Below are 19,953 nucleotides of genomic sequence, written 5' to 3' on the forward strand. Positions count from 1 at the left end.
ACTACCATACCACTGTTCTCCTGTTTGTTTCTTATACCTCACCAGAGATTTCTTTTCAGACTCTTTCTAGGAACTTCTGCTCAAGGTTCAAATGTTAGTGTTCTCTTAATTTGGTCCTGGGCCTCCATCTTTGCTATATCTAAATTCTCTCCCTATGAATTGTATCTCTTCCTGTGGCATTAAACACTGTCTTCTTTTTGATAGCATAACTACCAGGTTTACCTTGGCTTTAAAATTCAGACTTGTATATCCAAGTGTCTATTTGACATGTCTACCTGGATTCCTAAAAGTCACCTCAAACCTAACATGTAGAGACCAGAATTCTCTATTATCTTTATTCCGGTTCCACTTGGTCCCACTCCAAGCCACCACTGTTATGCCTCCTCTTGTTCCACTCTTCCCCAAACTTACTTTGCTTCAGTTGCCCTGGCTTTGTTTGCCTCCCCCAACCCCTAAGTTTTGTTTTATTCATTGCTGTATCCCCAGTGCCTAGAACAGTGCCTGGCAGGTACTGTTAGGTACTGTTAGGTGCTAAATAGATAAAGGTGTTAATCAAATTAGTGAATGATGTTCCTCAAAACAGAAACTTAGGGCTTTTGCATCCACTGTTCCCCAGGCGGTGAAGGCTCTCCCCCGATCTTTGTATTTTCTCATCATTCAGGTCTCAAAGCTTCAAAATCAGTTCCTCAGCAAGGCCCTCCCTGAAGTTGGCTCCTAGTCTCTACTGTATCACCCTGTTTTATTTTCATCAATACACTTATCACTATTATCTTTGTTTATTAATTTATTATTTAATTTTGTTTGTCTTAGTTCTCATCAGTGTAAGCTCCATGAGTACAGGGACCTTGTCTGCACTCCAAGCTGAAAACAGCGCCAGACACATACTAGGCGTTCAACCTATTATTTGTTGAATGAATGAATAAAGGAGAGAAATTGAGGACTGTCAGACCTCAAAGATAATGCCTATGCACTCTTAACTGTTTTCCCTGGCTGGTTCTTTATTTAGGTGGTAGTTTCTCCTCCGGATATCTTGTAAATTCCCACTGTCTCCACGTGGAAGGAAATACGTAAAGGTTCTGAGCGTCTCCGTGCTGCCTCTCTCAAATCCACTCTGTATTTAGCAAACTAATGGAACACAAATCATGCGCCAGACGCTGTGCTAGTTGCTGAAGACGTGAAGTTGAGTAAGGCACAGTAGCGTCCCTCGGGAAGGTTATTAAGGTTTTGTAAATAACGTGACTACACTTAGATTTTGCGTTGTGATGGTTTCAGTCTTCGCGCTAAACCTTCAGGAGGGCGGCCCTAGGCCCCGCCCACAGCCTCTGCGTCCCGCCCTTGGCTCCGCCCTCAACGGAGGCACCCCGCCCTCGACTCCGCCCGCAGCCGCGCTGGGCTCCAGGGGCGGGGACAGCAGCGACCACTCCAGTTCCCCCAAGCGCTGCTGCTGTAGTAACGTCAGACTGGCGCACGGACGTTCCCTGCGGTAGGGGCTCTGCGTTAGACCTTCCTTTCTCCGCGGCGGAAGCTGCCGGCGTCGGTGCTTAGCGGTGCGCGGCCTTCCGCAGCCAGGGTTCCGGCCCGCGAGCTCCCGGCAGCCGCGCTCCATCTTCACCGAGCGCCATGGTGGCGGCCGGCGGGCCGGAAGCGGCTGGACGCTGCGCTCTGTTCAGCCTCCTTTTGCTTCTGCTGATCGCAGGCTCTGCCCGGGGCTGGCACGACCCTGGTGAGTGCTGCCTTCACTCCCCCCTTCCTGCTGCCTTCAGGCAGCGCTAAGAGGCTCCACCATTTCTGTTCGCCGCCCCTTGAGCCCTTCTACCCTAATTCCTCATTTCCATCCTCTTCGCTGTTCATCTGTGCCCTTGCCTGACCTCTTTGCTCTTCGCAGACGTCCTCCTGGACGAGTGTGGACTGTTGGGGAGTGGGCGGGGCGGGACTACTCTAGTGTTGTTAACGTTCCCTTCTCCCTTGCTTGGACTCCCAGAATTTGCCCACCTTCTTTCTCTGGCTACAGCCCTCATTCCCTGGGTCTGGCCGGAAAGCTCGACCCTCAACTGCGCATCTTGCTTTGTTGTCAAAACTGTCTGATGTCATCGTCGCTGACTGTTGTCATGGCTGCCTGTTGCTGTACCTGGCAGTTACCATGGCACCGGCAGTCCTTGAGTCACAGTGGACAGGGCTGCAAACCTTGGAGGTAGGTTAGCAGAATCATAGACTGTACTATTTATGTGAGCACAACTCACGCTGCTTATTCTGACCATTACAGTGACGTACATTGCGTTACACCGGCTTTTCCTGTTGAATTAAAAAAAATTTTTTTTTGTGATGGTACACGATAAGTGATTTCTAGGAAAAAAAGTTCTTTTATATCACTATGTTATTAGAATTGTCTAACGAATTTTTATGGGATCGAGAATATTCCATGTAATTAATACATATGTGTGTGTATATATATGTGTATACATACATACATACAGTTTTCCATTTAATAAATGATGCATGCTGTTAAGTTGGAGTGATGTAAAAAATGACTTTCAAACAATGAAAACATCATTTTTGTTTTGGGGAGTAAAGATGTTAAAGCATGGAAGGTGTACCCATATTGCAGTCGTGATTTGGTGATAGGAAATGCCTGTGTTTTTGAACTTAAGCAACAGATTTATTTCTGTTGCTTCTTATTTTTATTCTTAAATGCTAAAATGAGAGAGAAGGTGCTATTTGTAAGTACTTGATTTTGCGTACTCCTTTGATGTGGATGTTTTATTACTAATTAATAAAAAGCCAAGTTGGATTTAAATGTCTGTACATTTTCCTTATGTATTTCTAGAAAGTTTTATATAGAGAGGAGACTTTGATCAGAATTGCAATTTAAAAACTGGATTAAAACATTAGTTGAACCCTCAATCAATTCTTGAATAAAAAAAGGAGGTTTACAGATGAAGAGTCAGGGGAATAAAAAAACAGAGCCAAATTTAAATTAATGATGAACATTTTCCTAGTAGCTCTTTGCGTACCTACTCTGTAAAACTATTTGTTCTGGAACAAAAGGCACCAAAATATTTTGCAGAGTAAACACAATCAAACTACATGGCCTTAAATTTCTTTTGAGGAACTATTTTATGAAGGCATTTTATTGAGTTAGTTTTTATCAAGTAGTTTTATCAAGCAGTAGTCAGTCCCTCATTTGTCTTTTGTTTGACTTTGGTTGTACTCACTTTGTCTTTAGCTAACATAAAGCAAAAATTTGTCCAGAAAAAAAAAAAAATTGTGCCAGTTCTAAAGAGATTACCTAAAAATTTTCACAATTCTTTATTGAGCTACTTTGTATTTGTCACTCTTCTGGGTGTTGGGAATATTGCAGTGAACGAAACAGTGTTTCGCCCTGGAATTTACACCTATTGAGGAGAAATAGAAAATAAACAAATCAGGTAAATAGCATGCCATATTGTGAATAGTGGTTTGGACATTGATAAAACAGGGAAAGGAGGGCAGGGTGTGCAGGCAGAAGCAGGGATTTTCAAAATATACATTAGTCAGGGAAGAAGTCACTGTTAAGGTGACATTTGATGAGAACCCTGAAGGGACGGGTCTGCTATGACCTGTATTCTATCCTATTCTATTCTATTCTATATTTTTTTTAATATGATCTGTATTTTAAAGGCACATTCTGTCTGCTCTGTGGAAAACAGACTGTGGGAGCGAGAGTGGGTGGGGGGAAGCTGGGAGGCCAGTGAAGGGACTGCTTGTGCAGTAAGTGTCGAGAGTGGTGATGGTTGGCGGCGGTGGGGGGAAAGCAGTGCAGTTGGTGAGAGTGGTGGGCTTCTCAGCTGTTCTGAAGGTGGAGCTGACATGATACTCTGAGGGATTAGATACAGGGGTTAGAGGAGGAGAGAAGACAAAGATAACTCCAAGGTTTTGGGTCTGAGTGACTAGAAGGATGGAATTACCGTTTCCTGAGATGTGGGATTGTGGGAGAATCAGGCTTGGGGGAGTTTGGTTTTGTTCATCTTAAGTTTGAGACCTGCAAGTGGATTTCGATTTGTGAGTCTGGACTTCAGGGAACTCTGTGTTACCCTTGACTGATGTACTAGTGGAGTAAGGTTGTGAGCATTTTGTTCTTAGACCTTGTCTTAGTTCGAGCTGCTATCACAAAATACCACAGACTGGGTGGTAAGCAGCATTTATTCCTCGCATTCTGAGGCTGGGAAGTCTTAAGATCAAGGTGCGAGCATGTTTGGTGTCTGGAGAGGGCCCTCTTCCTGCTCTGCAGATGACTGTCTTCTTGTTATGTTCTCACATAACAAGAGCAGGGGTGGGGCAGGGTGGGGGTAGGTGGGGTGAGTGGGTGGATGGGGGCCCTGGTCTCTTCCTCTTCCTACACGGGCACTAATCCCTTCACTGGGGCTCCATCCTCAGAAGCTCATCTAAAACTAATCACCTCCCAAAGGCCCTGCCTCCAAATGCCATCACACTGGGGATTAAGGCTTCAACATATGTATTCTGGGTGACACAAAACATAGCAACCTTTAGGATCTCTAGGGAAGAAAGATGCTGTAGAGGCATGGTAATGATAACACATAGGTATATGGCTCCTTAAACATTCTCAGTAATATTTATCATACTTGATCACCTATTATGTGTCAAGTACTCTGCCACATAATTTTAGTAAATCATATCTAAACTTCACAACCAGTTTTAAGGTTGATATCGTTTTAACTTTACAGGTAATTTCTATACAGATAAATTGACTTGGCTGAAGTCATACAGCAAGCTGGTGGTGGGAATTTAGTTCAGTGTTCTTTGCATTATCTCAGCCCTGCTACAACAAATTCAAGTTGTTATTATTCCCATTATTTAGTTTAATAATATTCTGATTTTTTAAACCATTGAACATTTTCATTGTTATAATTTTTTATTTATTAGGAGGTAGGTTGAGTTTAATATAGCATATTTTATTTTAGTATAGTTCTTGGAAATTTAGATATTTGGATCATGTGGAATTAAATTTTTATATAGCTTTAGGTGGATTTTATTCTAGCTGTGTAGTCAGTTATGACAAAACCATTTATTAAAGAAGACATCCTTTTTCCACTAAATTGAAAAGCCCGCGTTTGCTGGTTGGAGAAGAGTTTCCTTTCATTTAAGGAGTAGTCTCTCAGAATCACTATTCTGTACAGTATTACTGAGATCCCACTTGAGGCTACTGCAACTCGTTGTAACTCAGACCCAGTTTACTCTACTTTTTAAATTACTTGTGGGTTTGAGATGCATCATTTGTCTTTCCTCACACAGGCTAAGCAGGGCAGAAAGAGTTGTGCAGAATATTGAGTTTTATCAACGGTAAAGGATGCTATTGTGCTTCGTTTTATAAATAAAATATGGTGATGCTTGATAAAAAAAAAAAACACCTAGAAAACAAAAACCCACTTTATCTTGTATTGAATTTCCACATATATCTGGATTTATTTCTAGACTTTCTTTTGTTTCACAGTTCACTTGTCTGTTTCTGTTACTATTCCATACTATTTTGATTATTTTAATTTTATAGTAAGCTTTATTATTTGGTAAAACAATGCATTCTTTTTTTTAAAATTGATGTATTGTTGACTTGCAATATTAGTGTCATGTTTACAACATAGCAATTGTAATATTTTTATAGATTATACTCCATTTAAAGTTATTACAAAATAATGGCTCTATTTCCTTGTGCTGTACAATATATCCTTTTTGCTTATTTAAGCAATGTATTCTTTTTCAGAAATTTTTTTGGCTGTTTATAGACATTAATTTTTCCATAAGCCTTTAACATAATTTCTTTCTAGTTCCAAAAAAACCCAGTAGGGACTTCCCTGGTGGCACAGTGGTTAAGAATCCACCCACGAATGCAGGGGACACGGGTTCGAGCCCTGGTCCGGGAAGATCCCACATGCCGCGGAGCAACTAAGCCCGTGCGCCACAACTACTGAGCCTGTGCTCTAGAGCCCGTGAGCCACAACTACTGAGCCCACATGCCACAACTACTGAAGCCCATGCGCCTAGAGCCCATGCTCTGCAACAAGAGAAGCCACCGCAATGAGGAGCCCGCGCACCGCAACGAAGAGTAGCCCCCGCTCGCCGCAACTAGAGAAAGCCCGCGCACAGCAACGAAGACCCAACGGAGCCAAAAAAAAAAAAAAAAAAGCAAAAAACAAAAAAGCTCAGTTGGGCTTCTGGTTGGAAGTGCATTAAATTTATTTAGGTTCTGTTATATATATATATTTCTTATATAGATCACATATTGACCCTAAGTTTATTTCTAGATATTTTATGGATGTATGTAGTTTGTCACTAATTTGAGATAGACTTTACATTTTCTTTTGTAATCGGACATTACAATTATAGAAAAAGCTTTTGCCTTTGGGTAATTGATAAAATATCCAGCCGTTTTGTCAAATTCTCTTAATATAGCAGAGTTGTCTTTTGGGAAGTTCTCTTGGATTTTGTAGGTCCAACAACTCTAAATAAAATGTTTATTTCTACTACTCTTTGTACCAAGCGTGACAGACATTGTTGGATGATTACTCAGAAGCTGTTCTCTACTTTCTTCTCCTTGTGTTCCTCCACATAGATACTGGAAAAGCCAAATACTCATTTTATTAGAATCCCTTGACACTAAGTCATTCTCGTCAGTCTACTGGAGGAATTCTGGGGAAAATGTTTTAAGTTTTGATGGAAAGTCATTAATCTTATAGTCTCTGTTTTCTTTCACCTCTCTCTTTTTTAAAATGTTGATATATTTTAATGTAAGTTCCAGGCATCATGATAGGCCATAACTAAATCCTTCAATATAAGCCTTTTTTTAATGAACTTTTCCCCACCTAGTAAAAATAACATTACATCTAACAAAATTGACCCTAATTTCTTAATATCAACTAATTACTCATTCCATAGCCAGATATCACAGTTGTCCCTAAAATGTCTGAACTAGTTTGTTCAAACCAGGGCCCAGTCCAGGACCAGGCATTGCATCTGACTGAATTACCCCTTAAGTCTTTTGAAAATGTAGAATGGTCTCTTTTTTTCATGCTACTGCTTTGCTGAAGGGATTGGGCCAGTTGTCCTTTAGAATATCGTACGTTCTGGATTCTGTTTTCTCATGACATTATTTTAGCTTTCTTTTTTCTTCCCTGTATTTCTAGTAAACTGAATGCTAGGTCCAAAGGATTGATTAGGTTCATATTAAATACTTCTGGGGATTACATCATAGGAGATGGTGTAATATCGATCTTTATACCATTAGCAGTGCTAAGTTTGACTAGTGGATTACAGTGGCTTATTTCTCCCCCGTGAAGTTACACTTTTCCCCTTTTATGACTAGAAAGCACTCCATGTAATGTTACTTGGCACCATACCAATATCCATTCACTTAATGATTTTAAAACTAATTAATCCTTTTCTGAATCTGTTTCTTTAGGGGTTGGAAGATGATGATTTTTCTAATTCTGTCACTTCTTCTGCATTTATTGATTGATATTCTTCAGTAAAGTTGAGATTTTCCTTATCAACTGAGGCTATTTCAGATTATGGTTCTGGCTGGAAATTCAGGATAAACATTTAATTTAAAATCGTTAATTGCTAGTTTTCAAACTAAGGAGGCAATTGGTAGCCACTTTAAGTATAGACAAGTGAGTTTTTGGCTTTCCCTTTGAGTATTGTTATGGATTCTTGGGTTTTCATAGGTTGAACATGATTTGCCAAGTATAGTCACTATCTTGCTGGTCAGTCTTGCTTTTGGTGTCTTAAGATCTTTCCCATCCCAGGACCATAAACATATTCTTTCTTTTTGTGCTTTCTTCTAGTATTTTTAATTTGTTGTTTGTTTTATGGTAAGTGTTAAACCATCAGGGATTAATTTTTATACATTGTGCACATGGTCAATTTTCCTAATCCTGTGTTACTGTTTACATTATTATAGATTTAATTACAGATATGTTTTGATTGCTGTCACCCAATTTTCCTTTCTTTGTTATTGGTTTTCAGCTGTCTTTTTACTATTTTATATGTTATTATATTACTTTATATTATTATATTTCTAGTTTTATTGTATTTTGGTGAGAGAAGGGTGACCAGTAAGTCTCAGCTTAGTCAAATTTATTAAGCTCTTTTTTTTGGTAAATAAATATAAATAAGATCTGTATTTGCTGACATGAGGGAATATCCTTGATGTCTGATTAAGTGCAAAAGCATGTGAAGAGTAATATGCACTGTATGATTCGATTTTATAAAAATACACTAACAAAAATCAAAACAACTCTTGTATATGTATTTGTTTGTGTGAGCAAGAAAAAGGTAATGACCAGGCTGCTAATTTTGGTTATCACAGAAATGTGAAATTGGAGGAAGAATGGATTTCTCTTTTTAAAAGGAAAAAGTGTTACTTTTGCATTTAAAAAAATTGTGAAATATGTATATGTATATGTATGTATATGTGTATGTATATATGTGTATGTGTATATATATATATATATGAATGAAAAGAGCTGGGGAGACCATCTAGGGATGTAGCTTCTTCTCAAGCAGCTTTCACCTTGTAGTGCTTGCTTTAGTCAGCTCCAATTCAAGAGCTGCCATTTCCTGTTGCTTTTAGGGATTCCATTATGTGTGTCAGGTTGGTTCTCAGTTTTCCCACCTGCTGGTCTGGCACTTGACTTACATTTAGGACTAGTCACCTAACTATTGGTCCATCTGCTTTCATCTTCCAAAATTCTGTTACCATCTCCTTTTCTGTTTTGCCTGACCTTGTTTGTTCACATCAGCAAAACAATTCATTTATTATACTTTCAGTGGAATGTGAGAGGGAGCAAATTTTGCTAATTTGACAGGTTGAATATAGGGAATTGGGTGCTAACAAAATGGTGGGAAGTCATGTCTGCTACATGTGCAGCAGTGAACACTGGATGGCTCACATCAAGCCTCTCGGCTTCCACGACGCTAATTACGGAGCACTGGCCAGTGTCAGGAGGACCCCGAGCCCCCATGACTGCCTGCTAGCCCGAACACAGTCTGAATCGAAGCTCTGGTCTCCAGATCTCGCTTAAGTCCCTCCGGTTGACAGAACCGAAATCACGTTTGGGATTTGTAGCTGCAAGAGGTTTTAGGAGTCTTTTAGCTTTGCAAGAAGTCATACAAGTTTGAGGGCAAAATGGATGTTGAGTGAACCAATCCACAGTATCTTCCATCATAATCTGAGAACGATAAGTAGGAAGACTATTCATTTTCCAATAACACTTCAAAATTCATTTATGTATTGATACATCAATGCCGGCCGTAATTTCCTTGTTTTGACTTCTTTTTAAACATGCTTTGTCAATATGATTTTTAATTTGTGAAATAGTTTAACTTTTTAATTTTTAAAATTGTGAAATATTTAAAATATTTAAACCCACAGAAGTACACAATGAAAACCCATGTACCCACCACCCAGTTTTATCGAATCTTTACATTGTACTATATTTGCAAGCAAACCTCCCCCCTGCAAAGTAATAAAACATTAGGGATAGAGAGCGAAAGTCTCTGCTCTCCCTCTCACCTCAGAGGTGCTCTGAACTTGGTGTTTAGTCATTCCTATGCATGTTTTCATACTACTGGTATATACACGTATAGACCTTAACAATACGTAGTACTGTTTTGCCAGTTTTCGAGGTTTATGTAAAGCTATCCTACTAAACATTCTACAACTTGCATTTTGCTTAAAATGTTTTTACTATTTCTATTCTGATACATGAATTCTAGTTCACTCATTTTAACTGCTATAGAATATTCCACTTTGTGAATAGGCCAAAATTTTATTAAACCATTCATCTGTTGACAGACATTTAAGTCATTAAATGTGCTTCAGGAACATTCATGTATATGTTTTGCTATTTTAATTAACCATTGATATTATTGTCGATTGTCATACAGTAGTACAACGTTTCAGGTAAATGAACTTTTGGTTCTGGTTTTGCAAAAATTATGTAGAACTTACGATATAGAAGCAGTTTAGGGGACATCAATCCTGAAATGAAGGGAGACCTTAAAGGAGTGACTTTCTGACTTTTGTGCAAAGGGCCTGAAGATTGTTGCGATGGCTTTGGGATTTGGGAAACTGTTCCATCTTCTCTTCCTTAGTCATCCTCAAAAGGCAAGAAAGACCCTTACTTTTGAAAGTATTTTCGATGACAAGAGTTTTACTAGAATGAATCTTTCTATATGACAAGATATTTACCATCTGTTTATCTGTGTTCTTACTGTTTCAGACAGAATATTGTTGCGGGATATAAAAGCTCTTACCCTCCACTATGACCGCTATACTACTTCCCGTAGGTTGGATCCGATCCCACAGTTGAAATGTGTTGGAGGCACAGCTGGATGTGATTCTTATACCCCCAAAGTCATACAGTGTCAGAACAAAGGCTGGGATGGTTATGATGTACAGGTAATACTCTTTATGTTGATGGCAGTCTAAATGGAATCCTTTTCAGTGAAGTGTTTATTGAGACATTATTCAGTATTTTGGGGAAGTACATATAGAAAATCTCAGGTTACCTAAAATATATAAATATAAATCAGTGATTCGGTCTCTGGAAGAAACATCCTCTGAAAGAAATGAACTGATTTTAAAGCCTGGAAATATTCATTGTAATCTTTATACCAAAACTTTCTTATAAGACATTAGTAAATTTTCAAAACTTTTCATATACTTGGGGGTGGGGGGTAGGGGATTTCTTTTGGTTGTCATTTCTCTGTCATTCCTCAAAGAATACCAACCTATCCTTAAAAAATAAAGTTAAGATGATAAGGAATTGTGGATTGTAAGTGGGGGTGGGGTTCATGTGTCCCTATTGTGCTTCAAATGCCTGATTTTAAAGTTGTTTTAGAACTGAGGGTGGTTACTTATGAATGAAAGCATTTCAGTGGGCTTTATTGTCTTCAGGTCTTTGGCATTTTGTACTTAGGATAGACCATCTCCTTGAAGTTCCAAAATTTATTACCCTTTAGAAATGGAATAGATTTTAAGTGAATTCAGTTTAAATCAATACTTATAGATTTCTACTTTGTATTCTGCCTGCTTTCAGAAAGGATTTAAGATGGTTGGTCATTTGGCCAGAAACTTGCTTTGACAGTTTTCCCTTCCATCAGAGTGAGATTCTTGTTTGATACAACCTTTGTGCCTAGTGTATGCAGTTCCGGGAGAGAGTTCATATTTGCTTGGTGATATGTATTTCACAACATTTTTTCCTAGTCTTGCTAACCGAATCACAGAATCTTCAGGTTAAAGCTGAAATTACTTTTAATTTTATATTACTTTTCAGTCTTGATGGAAAAAAGATACTAACGGCAAAGTCATTCATTAAACATATATTAAACAGTATTATACAAAAATGAATGATGGAGTCACAACCCTCAAGAAACTCTCTTCCTAGGAGAAAAGATAAGACAAGCACTCACATTACATCTAGGTGCCAACAAAGTATTGTAAAGTCATGTCCAGTTGGAGGGATTGGAAAGACTTAAAGAAGAAAGTATTATATGTACTGTGTTAGTAAGGAAGGATAACATTTTTAGAGCTGAAGAGATAGAGAAGGGAATGAATGGCATGAGCAAGGAAGTATAGAGGACGTCATACATTGACTTATGTTTAGTAGCAGGAGAGAGCTTCTTCTAATTCCAAGAGTATAAATATAATAATTAGAAGCCACTTTTAGTATATGCTATTAAGGAAATGACAATTAACATGAAATACCGATAGAGATTGAGTTTGTTTTATTTACCTAAATCAACAAGCTTATAAATCTTCCTCCAAATAAAATTATTTAAAAAATGGAATAGTGTAGAACAACAACAACAAAATAGAAAAATTGTATATTATCCAAATTAAAAACTTCTGGGCTTCAACAGACACCATCAAGAAACCGAAAAGGACACACACAATAGGAGAAAGCTTTTGCAGTCATATATCTGATTGGGGACTTGTGTCCAGGGTATATGAAGAACTGTTACAAATCAGTAAGAAGACATATAACCAAATTGAACAGTGGGTGAGGCATCTGACTAGACATTTCTCCAAAGAAGATATGCAGTTGGCCAATAAACATGTGAAAAAATGTTCAGCATCATTAGCTGAAAAAGTATGCAGCATCAGGGGAATACAAGTCAAAACCACAGGAAGATACCAGTTCCTAGCCAACAGGATGCCTGTAGTCAGAAAGGCGTAGTAGCAGGTGTTGGTGAGGATGTGGAGAGACCCTGATACACTGCCGTTAGGGATGTGAAATGGCGCAGCCACCTTGGAAAACGGGCAGTTTCTCAAAGGTTTAAACATAGAGTTACTGAATGCCTAGTCATTCCACTCGTAGGTGTGTACCCAAGAGACTTGAAAATGTGTGTCTGCACAGAAACATACTAAACGTTGTAACAGCGTTATTCATAAAAGGCAAAAAGTAGAAACAACCCAAGCGTCCATCATTGATGAATGAAGAAACAAAATGTGGTATATCTATACGATGGAATATTATTTAGCCATAAAAAGGAATGAAGTGCTGATTTATGCTACAACGTGTGTGAACCTTGAAAACGTTCTGCCAAGTGAAAGAAGCCAGTCACGCAGGACCACGTATTGTATGATTCCGTTTACATGAAATGTCCAGAGTAGGGGAATCCTTGCAGACAGATTGGTGGTTGCTTAGAGCTAGGAGACTCGGGGGGAAACAGGGAGTGACTGCTAAGGGAGATGAGATTTCTTTTGGGGGCGATGAAAATATTCTGAAATTGATTGTGATGATGGTTGCACAGCTCTGTGAATATACTAAAAACCATTGAAATGGGTGAATGTCTAGTATGTGAATTATATCTGAATAAAGCTGATATAGTGTACCTGAAGTTTGAAAGAGGAAGATAATTTGTCCAAAAAAGAGAAAAGCAATAGAACCAATCAGATCTATTTTGGCTTATATCTTTTTTAATGTTGTTAGAGAAGCATATTACCTACTCAGCTGAAAATAGTTATAGAATTCAAACTAGACCTGGGCTTTTTTTTTAAGCTGGAAAATTTTGAGGCTAGCATAGATTCTTTTTGCAGTTTTTCTAAATGTCTTTTTAAAAAAACTTAAGAAAATTACTTATTGGATTGGACCTTGGGAAAGGTAGTCCATGGTTTTTATAGAATTTGTGTAGGAAGTTTTTCTCAGAAGGTTATATCAATAGCTACCAGATATTCATATATGATGCTGATATTTGAGCCTTAATGTTGAAAAACCCCCTATTTTTAAAGAAAGCATCTTTAACAGTAGTTAAAAAGTTGACATTTAAAAAATTTGCTTAAAATTAAAAATTAGGGAATGCTTAATATGTACAAAAGAATTCTTTACATCTATATGTAAGGAATAAGGAATAGTAATAAAATGAGCACTCATGTACCCACCACCTAGCTTAAGTAGAACGTTAATATCACCAGTATCTTGGAAGCCCCTGGTTTGGCCTCCCCCAACACAGAAATACTCGTCCTGAATTTTGATTATCATTCCCTTGCTTCATTTTGCTGTTTTATGACAGCTATTTAGCCCAAATAATGTATATTAAATGAAAAAAAAAATCTTTTGGTTCTAATAACCTGTTTCTACTTTTCTTCACAGTGGGAATGTAAGACCGATTTAGATATCGCGTACAAATTTGGAAAAACTGTGGTGAGCTGTGAAGGCTATGAATCCTCTGAAGACCAGTATGTACTGAGAGGTTCCTGTGGCTTGGAGTATCACTTAGATTACACGGAACTTGGCCTGAAGAAATTGAGAGAGTCTGGAAAAAGCCATGGCTTTAACTCTTTCTCTGATTATTATAATAAGTTGTGCTCCCGAGAATCTTGTAGCATCAGTGGAGTGCTTACCATCGTGGTGCTACTTGCTCTTGCCTTTGGAGTTTATAAATTCTTCCTTAGTGATGGTCATGATTCTCCTCCACCATATTCTGAGTATCCTCCACATTCCCATCGTTATCAGAGATTCACCAACTCTGCAGGACCCTCTCCTGCAGGCTTTAAGTCTGAGTTCACAGGTATGTTTTCCTAGGCAATGGCGGTAAGTAGGGTAGAAGTCAGGTAGTGAATCCTGTGCTGGTTTCTGATATAGAAAATGGTTGCATTGGGAAACCAAAGCAGATTTGTCTTATTTTTTTTACTTTCGACTTCTTTTACCTCTTCTGTTCTGTTTCTCTATAAGGTTAATTGTGATTACTATTTTAAGGATGCATGATTAAATTGCAAATCATCTCAATCAAACTTGATCAGATGTGGTAATAAGCATTTACCTTGAACTCTGTCTCACACCATACACAAAATTTTATTCACCGAGTATTACAGAGCTCAACATAAAAGTAAAACAATTAAGTTTCCAGAAGAAAACATAGGAAAATATTTGTCAGGGTAGGCAAAACTTACTTAGAATGCAAAAAATACCAGCCAAAAAGAAAAGAGGGATAAATTAGACTTTATTTAAATTAAGAATGTCTAGTCATCAAAGAAAACATTAAGAGAGTGAAAAGGCAAGCCACAGACTGGGAGAAGGTATTCGTAAAACATTTTCAACAAAGCACGTGTATCTACAGTACATAAAGAACTCCCACAAATCTGAGAAAAGACAGACAACCTAATTTAAAAAATGGACAGAGGATTTGAGCAGCCATTTTATAGTAAAAGAAGATATCCAGATGTCCAATAAAAATTTGAAAAGGTGCTCAGCATCATTAGTCTTCAGGAGAATGCAGATTAAAACCTGAGTTCTTAATTAACCACCATTTAATCATCTTAATGGCTAACATTAAAAAGACAGAGTACCAAGTAATGACAAGGATGTAGTTAACTGGAACTTGCTGGAAGGAGTTAAAAGGATAAAACACTTTGGAAAACTGTCAGTATCTACTGAAACTAGACATATGCCATCCAGTGACCCAGCAATTTCATTCCTAGATGCATACCTAAGAGAAATGCATGCATGTGTGTACAAAAAGATCTGCACAAGAAATGTTCACAGCAGCTGTATTCACAGCAGCCAAAAACTGGAAATAGAATGTCCGTAAACATTAGAATGAGACAAATTGTTTTTTTTTCACACATTGGACTACTATACATAAATTTAGAAAAAACAAAAACAAAACTGATATACGCAGTGGCGGAGGTCGACTCTCATGGACATAATGATACGCCAGAAGAGTACCTCCGTATGATTCTATTTATAAAAAGTTCAAGAATGGGTAAAACCAAAGTGTGGTGAGAAAAGTCAGAGTCGGCTTCTCTCTGACATGGGTGGGCATCTATTGGGAGTTGTGAGGGAGTCTCTGGGTGCTAGAAAGGTTTTACTGATGTGGGTAGTGATTACATGCATGGGTACATACATACAGATTTATTATGCTGTACATGTGGGATTAGCACACTTCCCTTTATGTATATGATACAGCAGTTTAAGAAAAACTTCCTCTGAGCAGAAGATTTTTTTTTTTTTTGGTCCCTTTTAAGACCCGATTTCCCAACTAACAAATATCCTCCACTTGGATTCCTCCATTAGACACTCAGGTACAGCTCTCAACCTGGAGCTTCTAGACATGTCCACACAGTAGAAAGGAAGTAGCTCTGACACGTGGGGTCATCTTCTAGTAGCTGATCTGGAGCAGGGCAGATGTGACCTTACAGGAAGAAACCACCTTCCTCTGCCCTAAAAACATTTCCCTCCTTTTCCTTGTGTGTGGGAAAGGCAGGTGCTCCTTAGTTATAAACCAGTATTTTATAAATACACTTTTTGAATACAACTTGTTTGTAAGTTGAAGTATTATTATTATTTTTTATTTTTATTCCTTTAAAAAATAAATTTATTTTATTTATTTATTTTTGGCTGCATTGGGTCTTTGTTGCTGTGTGCGGGCTTTCTCTAGTTGCAGGGAGCGGGGGCTACTCTTCGCAGCGGTGCGCGGGCTTTTCATTGTGGTGGCTTCTCTTGTTGCGGAGCACAGGCTCTAGGCGTGCGGGCTTCAGTAGTTGCAGCATGCAGGCTCAGTAGCTGTTGCTCGCGGGCTCAGTAGTTGTGGCTCACGGTTTCAGTAGTTGTGGCTTGCGGGCTCTAGAGCACAGGCTCAGTAGTTGTGGTGCACAGGCTTCGTTGCTCTGTGGCATATGGGATCTTCCTGGACCAGGGCTGGAACCTGGGTCCCCTGCATTGGCAGGCGGATTCTTAACCACTGCGCCACCAGGGAAGTCCCCTGAGTATTATTATTAAAGCATACAGATGAAACAATTGAAATGTCATATTATCTTTAGTTCTGTAGGCTATGGTTTAAGAGAGGATGCATAATCATTTTTGTTTTTAGGACCGCATGGTGCAACTTCTGGTTTTGGCAGTGCTTTCACTGGACAACAAGGACATGAAAATTCAGGACCAGGGTTCTGGACTGGCTTGGGAACTGGAGGAATATTAGGATATTTGTTTGGCAGCAATAGGTAGGCTTTGCATTTATCTCACCTGCTCTTTAATTCAGCCTTTCTTTAGAGACTTCTTTGTTTTGCTTACATTGACTGGATTTGTTTTGTTAAGGAGAATAAATTATGGTGACATTACCCTATCAAATCAGATTCTCTGGGGATGGGGAAGGAATGCCATCTGTGCTTTGATCAATATTATATGTGTTGTTTTCTTTCACATGTCATGCTTATAGATATGAGTTAGAAGAAAGACTGTTGACTCGACATCTGAGAAGGCAGGAAAGAACACAACATTTGGGGCACAGTTGGCATTCTGGTTTGGTTGGAGAATGATAGAAGCAAGGGTGGAAAGAGCTTGCGACCAGATTTTGGAATGTCTTCAGTTTAAATAGTGGTTTAAGTTTAGATTGTATTTGAATGCGAATTCAGAAAGAAGAACCTTTATTGCCTGTCATTTTCTTTCCTCACAGCAATGACCATAAGAATGGCAGAAATATAAAACAGTGTTTATTTTATGTTAATCATAATATACCGGAACACTGAGGAAAAAACACTTGATACAAATTGTTTTCTGATGGTTTAGGAATAGGAGGGTATTTAAAAATAATAGTCACAAGAAAAATGCCTGACACACTTTTGTCTTTATAGAGCAGCAACACCCTTTTCTGACTCGTGGTACTACCCATCCTACCCTCCCTCATACTCCAGCACGTGCAATAGTCGTGCCTACTCACCACTTCGTGGAGACCCAGGAAGCTATTCAGCGTGTTCAAGCTCAGAGCCAAGAACCAGAACAGCATCAGGTGAGAGCAAAAAATCAAGAAGTTCCTATTCAGTAAAGTACAGAAACAATTTGGAACTTAGATGATTAACTATACATTTAGCAGTCATGGTTTTATGTGGTATACCCACCAGAAATATTAGTTGCACAATTAACTGAGATTAAAATATAATTCAGATCCATTCTTTCCTCCCACTTCTGTTCTTTAAAACTCAAACAGAAATTTGGTTTAGACCCATGTCTGTCACTAACCAAGGTTTTAACTTAAACCTTCCTGGACGTTGGTTTCCATGTATGTTTAATTCTGGTTAATCTCTAGGGGTCCTTTAAGCTCTAAAATGGGAATTTTCTAGGTAGAAGGTTGAACTTTTCAATTTGGTAAAACTCAATAAAAATGTATTGAGCCATTCTTTAAATCATTGTCAAAAATATGTTTATTACAATGGCTAAGAGGAAATTTTGTAAAGAAGCAGAGATATAATATAAAAAAACAAATTATTTGGAGTTAAATATCTAGCTAATTAGCAGAGAATTGGAGGTAGTGGATAATGAGGCGGTGATAGATAGCTGCGGGTTGAATTTGTCTTCTTCAGCAGAGGGAAGAAGTTATAGAACAATGAATAATTCTTGAAATTGACAGAAAATATATTTAAATATGTTTAAAAATGTCAGAGTGGAATTCTCATAGTGCTGGTGTGAATGAATTGATATGATCACTTTGAAAAGCTGTTAGGCATTACCTACTAAAACTGAGCATAAGCATACTCAAGATCCAGCAGTTTCACAAATATGTAGTAACAGAAGTGTGTACACTTTTACACTTAAAGATAAGTACAAGGATGTTTGTAGCATCCTTATTCATAATAGCCTTCAACTGGAAGAAATCCATGTATCTTCCAGCAGTAAAATGGATGAATAAATTGAGTTATATTCATACAGTGGAATACTGTGCAACAGTGAGAATAAGAAAATAGTTGTATGCGATAATGTGGATAAATTTATCAGATGTAAAGAAAGAAGCCAGACACACAAGAATATGTACAATATGATTGCAACATTCATGTTTTATCAATATACATGTTTAAAAACAAGCAAAACTAATCTGTGGTGTTAGATGTTAAGATAGTGGTTGCTTTGGGGGAGAAAAAGGTGGTAATGATTGAGAAGATATATAAAAATGTAACTACGTAGGACATAATGTGACAAAAGAAAACTCATTCTCAGTGGAAACAAGAATTGTAAGAAACTGTATATATCAACTAGAAATGTATGGGACTTATGTGAAGAAAATCATAAGACATTACCAAATAACCTACAGGAAGATCTGAGAAAAATTGAGTTTCCAGATGGGAACACTTGTGGTCTTGTAACCTGTCTGTTAGCATGTTTGCGTCTTGGGGGAGCTGGGGGTGCCTAGGTAACCTTTACCATCAAAAGTCCGTGACCCTCCCCCATGTTACTTCTATTTACCGCTGGAGTCGTGAGAGGTAGCAGGGCCTGGCTTAGACTCCACTGGCCTCTCTGCTGTTTGGCTCAGACTTTGGGTCTTGCCTGTACCATGCTGGCCCCAGCACAGAACACATCTTTGGTTTCCTGACTAAAAGTTATTCCCAGCAAGCGTGTGTGTGTTTAGCAGACTTGATGCTGATTGGATGGCTGGAAGGGCTGTTGTGGGGAGTTGATGCACTGAGTCCTGCAGCCCTGGTCCGCAAGCTCATTCTCTCCTTCTTCCCTCGTGTCTCGTACCATTTGCTAACAATAAACATGTATTACTGTTGTAATTTTATAAGCAATTCTAATGCATTTAAAAAAACTAATATAAAATTTACTCTTCTCATTCTAGGATATGGTGGTACCAGAAGACGATAAGAAAGTAAAAAGTTGGGGTCAAACATTGGATGCAAAACTTCTGATTTTTCATCACTTTCTCTTATAAAACATGCCCCTTGCTAACAACTGGGGAAAGGGAATATGCAAAAGTTCTGTGGTGTTTTGTCCTGTATAGCTTTGTGTATTCTGTTATTTGAGGCTAAGAGTTGACATAGGACAAAATGCTTATGTAGAGAATCGTATGTTTGTGTAACACGCAGATGTATATTATAGTTTTTGAAAGTGATGACTACTGTAGAATGCTGAGAATGTATTGTGTGATTTCTAACACCTGTGATGCCATAAGAAGCATTAAGAATGAAGGCTTTATACCAATAGACACTGAATACAGAAATTTTCAGTCTTAGGTGGTTTTAGTTGTTGATTCATTACATCGTAGAAGCGATAATAATCTATTTGATATGTGTTATTGGGTGTTTGCTGTTCTTCAAACATTTAAACCAAACTTTGGACTACTAATTATACTTCCCTGTGTGTTTTGATCACTTCTGAGCTCAGGAGCTTTGAACCTGTCCGTGGTGTGTGGGGTTCTGGTAAGTGAGAACTACCTTTTTAGGAAAAGGTAGAAACTAAGTATCTAGAAGGTTGTTGTGAATGGCAGTGTGCTGACAAAAATGCTTGAAGCCTCCATATTCATTTTTTTAAGAAGTAAAGTTCAAGTGCTTCAGCAAAGGTTTTCTAATAACAGAAGCATGTAGTTCTCTGTGGAATCTCAGATGTTGTAGCAGTCTGTGTCAATCTTACATTAAAATGACAGAAAAAATAAAAACAAACAAAGGGTTTTATTCTTTCTTTCTACCAG

At 38.2% G+C, this 19,953-nt stretch overlaps 1 protein-coding gene and 1 long non-coding RNA gene across 2 annotated transcripts in view; both read left to right on the forward strand.

The window, feature by feature from the left end:
• The window catches only part of LOC309619694, a 125,502-nt gene that overhangs the window by 9,371 nt on the left and 96,178 nt on the right, over positions 1–19,953 (forward strand). The gene's annotated exons all lie outside the window — the stretch shown is intronic.
• SARAF (store-operated calcium entry associated regulatory factor) lies at positions 1,385–19,947 on the forward strand. The gene is made up of 6 exons (XM_082375046.1): positions 1,385–1,723; positions 10,275–10,453; positions 13,650–14,067; positions 16,369–16,498; positions 17,129–17,283; positions 19,105–19,947. The coding sequence occupies exons 1-6, from the start codon at positions 1,621–1,623 to the stop codon at positions 19,128–19,130; spliced, it is 1,011 nt and encodes a 336-aa protein (XP_082231172.1). The 5' UTR covers positions 1,385–1,620; the 3' UTR covers positions 19,131–19,947.

This window comes from Balaenoptera borealis (genome assembly GCF_965194805.1).
Source record: "Balaenoptera borealis genome assembly, chromosome: 21".
NCBI classification, from domain to species: domain Eukaryota; kingdom Metazoa; phylum Chordata; class Mammalia; order Artiodactyla; family Balaenopteridae; genus Balaenoptera; species Balaenoptera borealis.

Bases quoted from the DNA above. Each gene is read 5' to 3' on its own strand.
- SARAF (XM_082375046.1), top strand. From the start codon at position 1,621: ATGGTGGCGGCCGGCGGGCCGGAAGCGGCTGGACGCTGCGCTCTGTTC. The intron at 14,068-16,368 runs GTATGTTTTCCT...TTTTGTTTTTAG, and splicing joins CTTTAAGTCTGAGTTCACAG to GACCGCATGGTGCAACTTCT. The intron at 17,284-19,104 runs GTGAGAGCAAAA...TTCTCATTCTAG, and splicing joins AAGAACCAGAACAGCATCAG to GATATGGTGGTACCAGAAGA.